This window comes from Equus przewalskii, chromosome 26 (assembly GCF_037783145.1).
Source record: "Equus przewalskii isolate Varuska chromosome 26, EquPr2, whole genome shotgun sequence".
NCBI lineage: Eukaryota > Metazoa > Chordata > Mammalia > Perissodactyla > Equidae > Equus > Equus przewalskii.
In genome coordinates, this window is record NC_091856.1 from 29,077,432 (window position 1) to 29,089,700 (window position 12,269).

General features: G+C 44.0%; 1 protein-coding gene across 32 annotated transcripts in view; it reads right to left on the bottom strand.

The window, feature by feature from the left end:
• Positions 1–12,269, bottom strand: part of MAPKAP1 (MAPK associated protein 1) — a 225,504-nt gene that overhangs the window by 19,671 nt on the left and 193,564 nt on the right. For 24 of the 32 annotated variants that reach the window (XR_011533591.1, XR_011533589.1, XR_011533594.1 and 21 more), the window contains one exon: positions 6,632–6,769. The exons of the other annotated variants lie outside the window; for them this stretch is intronic. Coding sequence is in view for 18 of the 24 variants with exons in the window: in XM_070596497.1 (XP_070452598.1) it covers positions 6,632–6,769 (138 nt within the window). In the remaining 6 variants the exon portion in view is untranslated. The remainder of the gene's footprint in view (positions 1–6,631; positions 6,770–12,269) is intronic. 32 annotated transcript variants of the gene reach the window in all.

The following is a 12,269-nucleotide window of genomic DNA, read 5'->3' on the forward strand; positions in this document are numbered from 1 at the left end:
ACAAGCAAGGTAACAAAGTTAGTGAGAACACATGAAGAGGTCTGCTTCTGCACAGGGCTGGCTCACAAGCAGACCGTAACAATCCTTTTCAGATGGAATGCTAGTGTCCCAAGGACAAGGTCAGGGAAGCCAGCATCTGGGTGGATCAAGACAGCCTCTGAGCCGGGGCTTGGAGGCGAGATTTCAGATTTCCCCATCCACAGCTTTCCAAAAAGTCAGACGCTGTGCTTTATTTACAAAAACCTCAAAGTCAGTTTGCCCAGGCTCTCAGACTGATTTTTCTTTTTTAAGGATGGTGAAGGTTTGTTTGATGACTGCTTTTACTCTCCCATAAAGCCTGCTTGGAGCTCTGGCTGCAAACCTCTGAACACTCTTAATACTGGTCCTTCGCTATGAGCTGATGAACCCATTAAGGACATATAAGTGAATGCTTATAATCTATGAAAACTGGATACTGAATTAAACCATCAAATACCTTTCGGTTTAAACGAAAACTACATAAAAGCATTTCAGCCATCAATTTGGCTATCACTTCTAGCCAGTATGAATTCTGCTGGAAAAGCTATTTTCCTGCAGATGTGGAATTCAATGGGAAAGACTGACTCGTGTACCAACATCAATCAAAATGTCGACTTCCCTGGCAGCTCTCAACAGTAAGGCAGGTTCAAAGGTCACAGGATAAAGAAAAAGCCAAGCTCTGGTTCAGCTCTAATATCTCCTCGGTAGAAGTCTTGCAAAAGTACCCCCTTCTGTATTAGCCTTGCTTTCATTAATCTTCTTGCCATCTTCTTTAACTAGTCATGCAGAACCGCTCGATAGCAAGACGTATAATGGGGAAGGCCCTGTGCCTATTACCGCGTTAACATTCTCTTAAGCCCCAGTGCAACAATGGAACGGGAAGGCGAAGGAAATCGGCAACTGCTGGGTGCAGTGCAGGCAATTCAATTACAGCCCGGGCTTACCTATGTACTTCTGACCTATAAAACACAAGAGGCCTTTGTGTCTAACTGGCTCGGCCATTAAGGTTGCTGAAGATCACAACAATGCTGATCTTTTCTGTTTAAGCTAAATCAATGTGGACAAATCATTATTCAGTAGCTTTAATTTAATTAGTAAATTAAATACACTACTTTACAGATCTTGTCAAGTACTTATGAAACGAAAGATTCATTTAAGTGGGAGGTCACCAACAACCCCAGCTAACTTAACTCATAACCTTAACTGAATCTCATCTCAAATATCCAGCAGCTTCTACTCACGAGGGTTTAACAGTCTCCTGCAGTTGTGGTTAACTCATAACCCCAAGGAGTCCCGTCCTGGATCCAAACAGTGTTTTGGACATAAAAAGCAAACAAACAACCCCCCACCAGCATAACCAGCATCAACAGAATCAGATTTCCTTTAAATTGTACTATTGCAAGAGAACGTAATCAGGTTACCTCTATTATGTTGCTTCCTTAAGATTTTATATTATCTATACTTAATTGAGATACAGAGCCCTTTTCAGCTATAAAGATGACAGCTACTTTATTAAGGTTTAAATCTGATTTCTTAATGATAGGCTGCTTCCTTTAAAGACTCTAAACCTGCACAAGCTTCCTATGATAAAACCAGACCAGGCATGGTTGATGTGGTACTTTATTTAAATCCAGTCTGAGAATCTCTGATGGGTGCCAGTTTCACAGAAAGTTCCCTTGCTTTTGTCTCACTGTTGGAATCGAGGCTAGCACTGGAAAGAGAGACCACGGCATTCAAAGCCTATGTCTAGACCTGCATCAGGATGGAGAATTATTCCTCTGACACAATTCAGCCATGGTAGTTTCTGATAGGAAAACATTCTCCTCTCCTACGTGCCGTACACATCTTTGTTCAGTCAAAATGAATTAAAATTAATTCATCTGTTAGAGGTCTGTGACATCCTTCAAAATAGCAAAAGATATCCTAAGGAGTGGCAAAACCAGACTGCGAAATCACTGATTTGAATAATAATGGCAGCAGGCAGCTTTTTTATTTTTTAATCTAGAATGGCAGAATTTATTCTTAATTTCTCAAGGCTTTTGATACACAGATCTTCTCAAATAACTCTTGTAAGAGTCCATATTGATATGTACAATGTTTTTGAGGCATGCATCTATTTAATCATTAAGTTACAGTCCTTAAACACTCACAGGGACAGAGCCATAAATCTTCCCTCTGAAACACGGCCTAAGAGGGAGAAGTTAGGGACAGGACAGAGAGCCACAGAACTGCCATTCGTGGAGGAGGCTTCAAAGTCTGGGTCTTTCTGATTCTACAAACATGTAATTATGTGTTTCACTGCAGGCGCTGTAATACTCAGTGCCTTTGCCAAGTCAGCTATTCACGTACTTTTCGGATATGGCATCAATTAAACTTGAGCTGTGTTCCTTATGACGACCAAATTAATGGTTTGACAGTGGCTTTCTCAATAAACACTGCAAACTGGCCATATTTGAAGGTTTTAAAAACCATTTCTTTTCTGTTCAAAATTCTGACAAACATGTCTCAAGTAAAACCGGGGACAACTTCATTATCCTCCCAACACTTAATGCTTTTCTGTAAAGAAGTCTATTTAATAACACGTCTGCTCTGTTTCCACAACTACATTATTCCAGTTGGTCACACGTTCCAGTCTTCAGCAAGACACTTGTGTTAGGAGAGATAAAAACATGAAAAAGGAAATATATTGCAGAAATCAAAAACCTTATCTATTCTAGACTCTCTCTCTTTGCCATAATTCATTCAAGAAGGCCCCAAGAATAATTTTTGATGTAAACTCAGCTACAAACATACATCACTATGCTGATAAAAATCACAGGCTAAACTTATGAAATATAGTGACTTTCATTTCTTTAGTGCTGTTAAAATAACTTTTTTCTAAGGTTCAACAGACACAAAAGATAAAAAGGGTTACCATTAATCCTTTATAAAAAAAAAAAAAGGAGGAGAAGAAGCCCGTAGATTAATTCTGTGGTCTGATGACGGCCTCGAAGATGAACTTTTAGATTAACTCACTGAATTAATTTGATGAAGATACTGGAAATCGTAAAACAAAAAACAACACAGCATCAAGCTGATTCATTTAATATCTCTTTGGGCACTTTGCAATATAAATTATGTTGACTAACTTTTGGTTTCTAAATTCTGGCCTCACTAAGTTCAGTCAAGACAACAGCGTTCATTGAGGACGACTGTGCAGGCATGTGCTAGGGGCTGAGGACAGAGAACCCAGTCCCTGGGTCGATGAGTTCAGCAGGGAGATGAGGGGGCGACAGAAGGGCTGACCTCAAAGAGATAAACACAGCACATTGTGTGAGGTGCCCTACCAGAGATGTGTGCAAACTCTGGGGGGCGAAGTTAGAGAGCCTGGCCCTGGAGCTGGATCTTGAAAAATGAGTGGGCTGGGGGTGGGGAAATGAAGGTGACCGTAAGGTAGAGGGAGGGTCAGAGCGGAGGTGTATTCCAGGCAGCGGGAATGGCAGCAGCACAGAATTCAAGGTGTGTTTGTGTGTCAGTGGTTCACAATGCCCACGGCCTGAGTTCAGGATGGGAAATTCTGGGCTATGAGCCTGCAGTGGTCAGCTGGTGGTCAATGTTTGTAAAGGCTATGCTGAGGAGTCTGACTTTATTCTGTAAGCCTATAACTTTCAAACCTTTTTTTTGGTGAGGCAGATTCGCCCTGAGCTAACATCCGTTAGCCAATCTTCCTCTTATTTTTTTTCGCTTGAGGAAGGCCAGCCCTGAGCTAACATCTGTGCCAATCATCCTTTTCTTTTGTATGTATTTTGCATATTTTCCACAGCATGGTTGATGAGTGAAGTAGGTCAGCAGCGCCTGGGATCTTAACCTGCGAACCTGGGCCACTGAGGTGGAGTGAGTGGAACTTTAGCCACATGGCCGGCCCCAACCTTTTTTTTAAGCAGCAAAATCTTTTTTATCAGTTGACTCTTTAAATGAAGAATCTCAAAATAGGAAAGAAGAAAGTGGAGCTCCTTTGGTTGAAGGGAGGCCTCATGCCCAACTCTGTGCGCACACACACAGGCGCTTGAGGTCCCCGGGGACCTAGGGCTCTGAGAACACGGTGTGAAAAGCACTGTGATGGGGCAGGGACTTAGCAAGTGTTTTACTGGGGCGGTGCACTTCTTTGCTCCAGGTAGTGTCACAATTTCTAGATCTTTGGAGCCAGAGTGGGAGGAGGAAACCCGCAGGAGACCCACATGTGTGGTTTTCACACAGACCCATCCAGTAGGTCTGAACATAAGACAAAACACTCTCTTGCTGGATTGTCAATACTGAAATGGTGGGGCCTATGTCTGTTTTCTATTCCCAACGCTCGGAACTTTGCCCCACTCACCGAGCTGTGTAATCACTACTTCTTGACTGAGTGATGCCAGGAGGCAGCAGGGAGGTGGTGGCCCACTAGGCCGGGTGTGGTGCGCCCTTTGCCTTCCAGTGCCTGAGCCCACCCCGCCTTGGCACAGCGTCTCAGTGTGAGTGTAAGGGAAACCTGAATCCTCTCTCTAGCTCTTCCCGAGCCTTTCGACTCCAGCTTATCCCTCTATGCAACACGTAAGTGATGGCCTTTCATTTCTCAGAGACATGGAGAATTGATAAAATGTTACTTTTCAAAGCATACTGAATTCTTGGGAAGAAAGATGCTAGAACAATGCCATCTTTATTGGCTGACAAGCTGGAGTGAGAGGGATTAGGAAGATGTTTATCTAAAGGCAGGAGGAATCTGGCAGCCTTGGGGAAAGGGCCCCAGAGCAGCAGGCAATTTTCTCACCAGCCCCTTCTGGCAGCCATCTTGCAGAGCTGAGGCCTCACTGGGATGACAGGAATGGTGGGAAGGGGGGTGGCACGACATTACTCCTTTCCCCTTGTACTACTAGGTGCTCCCTTCTTGCCAAGCTGTAGGTTAATGAGTTGAAAGGAGGGGCCGGCCCGGTGGCACAGCGGTTAAGTTCGCACATTCTGTTTCTCGGGTGGCCTGGGTTCACCGGTTTGGATCCCGGGTGCGGACATAGCACTGCTTGGCAAAAGCCATGCTGTGGTAGGCGTCCCACGTACAAAGCAGAGGAAGATGGGCATGGATGTTAGCTCAGGGCCAGCCTTCCTCAGCAAAAAAGAAGAGGATTGGTAGTAGTTAGCTCAGGGCTAATCTTCCTCAAAAAAAAAGAAAAAAAAAGAGTTGAAAGGAGGAGACTATGTAGCCCAGCATCGCTGAATCTGACAAACAAATACCCAGCATAACTGAGGCAATGGGCACGTGCCAGTCTGTAGGCCCCTCCAGGGGGCTCTGTGCTCTCTAGGCCCCACTGTAGTCAGTATTATCTCAAAAACTTTAAGCATATCATAAATGGTTGCTGGCCTTTACATTCCCTATTGTTCCTTGTTTTTTTTTTTTTTTTAATTTTTTTTTTTTAAAGATTTTATTTTTTCCTTTTTCTCCCCAAAGCCCCCCGTACATAGTTGTATATTCTTTGTTGTGGGTCCTTCTAGTTGTGGCATGTGGGACGCTGCCTCAGCGTGGTTTGACGAGCAGTGTCATGTCCGAGCCCAGGATTCGAACCAACGAAACACTGGGCCGCCTGCAGCGGAGCGCGCGAACTTAACCACTCGGCCACGGGGCCAGCCCCTCCCTATTGTTCCTTTTGAGTATACCATTCCTTATAACATTTGTTCTCAAATTTAGTGGACACTGGAAAAAAGGGGATTAACAAAAACAGATGCTCAGTTCGTACTCCAAGTTACTGAATCAGAACCTACTAGGGTGGGCCTTGGGGAGCTGCATTTAAATACACCCTGCAGGAAATGCTGATATGTACCAGAGTCTGGGAATCACTGTCTTCTAGGCTTCTCCAGGCAACTAACAAATCCTTATATAGTTAAAACTTTTTTCATTTCAGTGTGATCTGTGTCCTTTCTGGCCCTTGATGGGACTCAAGTCCTAAAAATGATTACTCTAAATACTCCACTCAATTACTCAACTGCAAAAATATAATACGCCAGAATATACAACCAGACTGTATCTTCTTTGATAATCTAAGCAGAGGAGTGCCAACCCGGCGGTGATCTCTTCTGCAGGATCAGGCAGGAGTTTAATTACGAGCTGGTAGGTCATGCAGCTGTCAATAATCTGGAGGGTGTTGACACTTTTGGCATGATGGATATCTAAATCTAGTTTTCAGATGTCACAGGAAGTCCCCCAGCTTCCCCTGATCTGGGAAGAAGGGAGGCAGGCCCATGTCTGACTGGGCAAGTCCCCCAAATGAGAAGAGGAAGGGAGCACAACGTGAAATGAGGGCTCTGGTGGGTGCAAATTCTCAGCAGGAATCTGCTCCTCGTGCCCCCAGCCCCAAGGGTGGGGCTACTAAGGTCGGGAGCCTGGCTGGAAGCTTCTCTGCTGCCATCAAGACTGAACAGGATGGGGACCCATGTCACGCTCTGGGCACCATAATACAATCCCGTTTGATTAAAAGAAATTTCTGGTAATGAATTAAACAGACCCAAGGAAAAAAGGACACGGTGGCAATATATTCTCCTGGCACCCAGCACACAGAGGGGAAGAGGGGGAAGAGAGAAGGAGACATAAATAAAGAGGACTACTCACTAGGGCTTTTTTCTTCAGCAAGGTCACAGGCACAGAGCAGGTCAGAATCGATTGAGATGGGTTTCTGCTTAATCCAAAACTTAGTGCTGGCTTTCTGATTCGTAACAGGGTCTATCTCTACTTTGTCTCCAGAGATACCTGTAAGGCCAAAGGGAGGACAAAAAAGAAGCCACAAGAAGTGGAAGGTGTAAGTGATTTCAGTGTAATCATTTGACCTGTTTTCTAAATCCTAAATTGGATCGACATGAGCTCTTTCTTAAGGCTTTGGGGAATGTCCTTAAGACAGACATAAGGAGACTCCAAATGACACGCAGAAGTTGCACAGTCTGGTTTCCTGGGTGAGTCAGTTGTGGGGGGTACAACCAAAAACGATATAAAAAGGAATTAAGAAATATGCCTTCTTAGATGTAACACAGACACAATATAGAGTTCACCTACACATTGTTAGCTCTATATTACCTCTATATCGTAATGAAATAAACTATAATATAAAGTGCATTTAAAAGCCAATTTTGATCAGCGGTCTTTTTTGTTTTTTTAGAAGATCTGGGTTGGACAGTTAAATCTGTAATCTCACCGTGTCTAAATAGCTGAGCTACCAATGAAGGGTTTCTGACTTGGAAAAATCTTACCCACTAAAAATAGGAAAAATCTCCCTCTTCCCTTCTCTGACACTAAGCAACCATCCAAGCTATATTTAAAGGAAGTCACGGGAGGATCAAAGGGTCCTTTACATAAAGCCTTCCACGTTCCGGTCTTAGAGCCCGGCTTCAGGCTGTGGAGGTCACTGCTGCTCTGCGGAGGGAGAGACAGCACTGGGTGTGAGCTTTATGCCACAAAGACTTTGTAACAGGAATCCAGAATGTCAACTACCGGCACTTCAGGTTTCATTTTCAGAGCTGTGACAGACATAACACATTGTACAGTGACTGGGAGCAAAGGTGTTAGGAGAACAAAGGTAACGCCAGCGATGGAAGGTGTCCTGGGATAACTGGGAAATGCACAGCAACTGCTCTCCCGGTGTCACTGCACAGAATGTGCTCAGCCTGACACACACCAGCTAGGCTAGATGCTCTTTTTCCTCTTTCGCCAAAAATTGAGGAATCTCTTCATGAAGCGAGACAAAAACCTTCAATATGCCTTCCAGAGTGGGCCCCAGATGGAATCTTGAAAGTAATTAATTTTTAGGCCATAGTTTAAAGGTCAGGGTCAAAGTGGAAAAAAGCAAAATGAAGTAAAGATATAAGAAATAATTAAAACAATCAAATGTACATACTGCAACAGAAATGACTCAGTTAACATATTTCATCCTATGGCTCGTACTCAGAAATTTTTCAATACAATGTGAGAAAACTTAGTAGGCCAAAAGAAAAAGCAGATATATGGGACAGCTCAATTAAAAAAAAGACACTAAAACCCCCAAACATACAACGACTGTAGTCTGAGAGCAAATTTAAAACTAACAAAGAAAACAAATACAAACAAATTTCTATGATGGGGTGTGCCACACACTCCATTGGTTTCTATTTCATTTTATAAATAAAGAAATCCCAAACAGTGTCAGACAAAGGCAAGAGCCTATACAGACAGGCTGCAGCGGAGGCTCGTCCGCCGTCTTCGGAGGAGACGACACAGCAGGGTTGCTTCACCCTGGTCATCACTGTGTGGTCTCTGGAAAAGACGAACAATTGGTATTTTTTTATTAATCCAATGCTGGAATTTGTCATTAGACATATTTCAGGAACACCATATTTCAATTAGGCATAATGTCATAAGTCCAATTGACTCTGGACGTTCAGGTCTAGATGACTTCAGGAGGGCGAGAATCTATCAGGAGACCAATTTTATTACATTTCACTTAAAATAGATTACGACTACCCAGTTACACTCTTCCCTCCAATTTGGTCATTAATTGTTAAAGATCTGGACATTTCTATAGTTCCCTGAAAGAAGAAAAGTACTTAAGCCATGGTTGTTGGTAGCAAGTGTCTTTTTTTTCCTCCCCTCCTTCTTCTGCTTCTTATTTTGACATACGTAAAAGTCAAAACGAGCAGAGCAAAATAAATGTGCATATCTCTTATGTGGAATAAACCCTGCCCCACATGCCTTTGTCAGAAAGAGAGGGGGAAAAAATCATCACCAGAGAGACACGGTTTTAAAATTTTGCTCTACGGCCCTGCAACTCCTGAAGACGTAGTCAGTCAATATTGTTAATGTACCTTGTTAATTTGATAGGATTTGTCAGGTAACTCCACTGGAAAATTATATAAAACTGTTCCAGATGAAAAGATGATAGTGACATGAATTAAAGTGATAGAACAATAGTGGAATATAAACCAGAAATGACACCCAAAGTGGCTGTTGATTTATTGCCATACTGAGTTTGGTTCTGGGCTCCCATGTATATTAGTGCTACAAATCTGGGTCCATTTAGCAGAGGGATGCTCATACATACATCACCAGCTCCTGCTCCAAGCCAAGGTCACTCCCCATTGCATCAATCTTTTCAACAGAACCTACTTCACAAAGCAGGACTTTTGCAACCATCTCAGATGCAGCAGACTCTCATCCTCTTCCATCTTTCTTTTATCATGTAAAGTACACTTTAACTTCTATTATTTTTATCTGCAAATTGTTACGGTATAGTTCATCCATTATGGGCAGTATCTCCGCATCAAGTGCCCACGCTCTGCACGGCCACAAGAACACTTTCCAATGACGCCCTTTCCTGGGGTTATTGTGCAGTCACTGTTCACAGAGGGGAACCCCAAGTCTGGGGTTTGAGAATGGAAATGTGGGAGACGTATGCATTAGGTTCAACATGGGCAGGCAGGTGGAACACCATTTAAACAATTGGTGTGTTCCAAAAAAGTTGCATGTAATCCGATTTTTTTCTGAATCAAATCACATTTTCCCACTGACTTCTAGTAGCAGAAATACTTGATCTTCATGTTGGATTGATCTGTAATTGGCAGGGGCTCCCAGCACTTTAGTTTTAAGTTTCTCTGCCCTGCAGACTTTCAGTCAAGTAGTTAATGATCTGTAAAACACTCGCCTGCCTAAAGGAGTCACTGTTCAAAGGAACCTGAAGGGGAATCTTTCCTGATGGAGAAAATCCTTCTGTACATTAAATAATCTCACTCCGCTTGAGATGTGTGTGCGTCTGTTTCTTAAAGGAGGGCCCCACATGCCCCTATCTGCCCTTGCTGGACAAGCAGCAGCCCTCTGCTTCCAGTCCTGGAGGGCCTGAGGCAGCCCACGGTCGGAGCCCACTTTCCCGAGCACACCCAGACCCCACTGCTGAACAGAGTCCACAGAATTCAGCGTGGAAGCAAAGACAGACCTCTCTGGTCCTGGCCTGGGAGCTCGAGGTCTTCTTGTTGGTGGGAAGGAGGAGACAGTCTCGTGGAGAGGAGGCCAGTTAGGAGGCTGGGGCCGCAGTCCAGGCCAGGGGCAAAGATGGGTGAACGCGAACTGGCACCAGCTATGTGCCATCACGGTTAGAAATCCTGTGTGCGCATCGATTCAAATCTCACAGTGTGGTGAGAAGGTGGTTACTATGTTTATCCCTACTTCACAGATGAGGAGACTGCAACACAGGGAGTCAAGTAACCTGCCTAAGATCATACCACTGACAAGCGGCAAAGCTGGAATGTGAAGCACGCCAGGAAATTGGGTTCCAGAATCTGTCCTCTCAGCCACTGCACTAGCCTGCAAGGACTGTGCTAGGTGTCTTACGTAACATACCCCAGGAGACATGAAGGTGCTTGTCAAAGGTTGGGGAGCTTCTTAGTGGAAACGCCATTTCCACCCCGAGCTCTCTGCTTCCCAAGTATGGCACTTCTCCCCACTCAGCACGGCCTCATTCTGCCGAGATGTAATAAGGAACACTGCCCAACTAAGTCTTTAGTCTCCTCTCTCAATTTTCACCAAGGAACAAATAAAGATCCAAATGTGCCAATAAATGCACATCTATTTTTGTTCATATACAGCAAACTGGAGCATGAAAGCCAATCAATATTCTTCTTTTCGATCACTGAGCATGGTTTTGATTTCCTTTGGTAAAATTTTTGTGTAAAGTCACTGAAGGAAGGGCAGAGGCACTCCTTAAAGTGTCACTTTTGCACTTTTTTTTTTCTTTTTGGTGAGGAAGATTGGCCCTGAGCTAACATCTGTTGCCAGTCTTCCTCTTCTTGCTGAGGAAGATTGTTGCTGAGCTAACATCTGTGCCCATCTTCCTCTATTTTCTATGTGGGACACTGCCACAGCATGGCTTGGTGAGCAGCGTGTAGGTCTGTGCCCAGGATCTGAACCTACAAACCCCAGGCCGCTGAAGCAGAGTACGTGAACTTAACCACTATGCCACTGGGCCAGCCCCAGTTACGCACTATTTTTAAGTAATTAAAGTTATAAACATATGTCCAAGAAAACAAGAGAAGCTGGCTTTTAAGTTTACACTTCTCTAACTTAAATGGCCGACAACAGAGGAATAGTTAATCCAACAATGATGGACTACAACACAACCATGAAAAATTATGTATGAGAAAAGCTTTGACTTGGAAAAATTCTTATGACACTAAGTAAAAAGGACAAGGCAAATATTTATAAAAAAGAGATCAAAAGGATATGCTCCAAACTGGTAACAGTGGTCAACTCTGGCTAGTAGGATTACGTCCTTTCCTTTTCTGTATTTATCAAAAATAAAAGTTTCACTAAAAATGAAAACATCACTTTAAAAATTGACATTCTTTTGGTTTCTGCTTCAGAATTCAGCACCCTTTTCCAACTCTTAAAATGTGGGGAAGGAGTATGTTGAATTCTCTAATTGATAATCATGAAAAGCGATCCTAAACTGAAGACTACTTCCATCTAGCAGTTCCCAAGTACCCAAGGACTGAGCTGCTGGGAGGGGCTCCCATGAGCTGTATTATGCCCAACCCGGTGCCACTCTCACAAATGGTGCCCAGCAGGCTCCACCCTCCAGCCATGGCAGGGAGGAAGAAGAGCGCACGGGGGCTGGCCTGAAGTGGCCAGGGTCAACCCCTTCCCTCGGAAACAAGGAGGCCATTTGTCTTCTTTCCCAGCTCTCCTCTCCTCCCCACTTATCCACAGCCATCCGTCATGACCTTTTCATGCTCCCACTTCTGACAGCTTCCAGATACAGTGAGTCAAACTTCACTGGAAGCAAACTATCACACCAACTGTCAGAGGCAGAAAACACTGCCTGATTGCTGTCCTACATCAACGCCAGCATATAAATCCTTCCTTAACAAGACAGCTCAAAATAAACAAAAATGCAACTCTAATGTATATACAACTCTCTGGGGAAACTATCTGTCCAAGGCTCTAGAGTTATCACAGGGAAAACCCTGTCCGTTGTAACTAACCACACGATTTCCATAAAAGGAAATCAGCACTGTATATCTGCTTCTGCTCACAGAGACTGGGCACCTGCTTTGGGCAGCCCCATGCTGGGTCCTCTCGTGTACAGCGACTTACTGAGAGCTTACTATACCTCCGTCAGGAAGGCAGCAGGAGCCCATTTCACATGTAAGGGCAGCAGCGCACAGAGGGTAGGGATCGGGACCTCCGAGTGAGAGTCCTGAGTTCGAAAATCAACCTTCCTCTTCCCTAATAA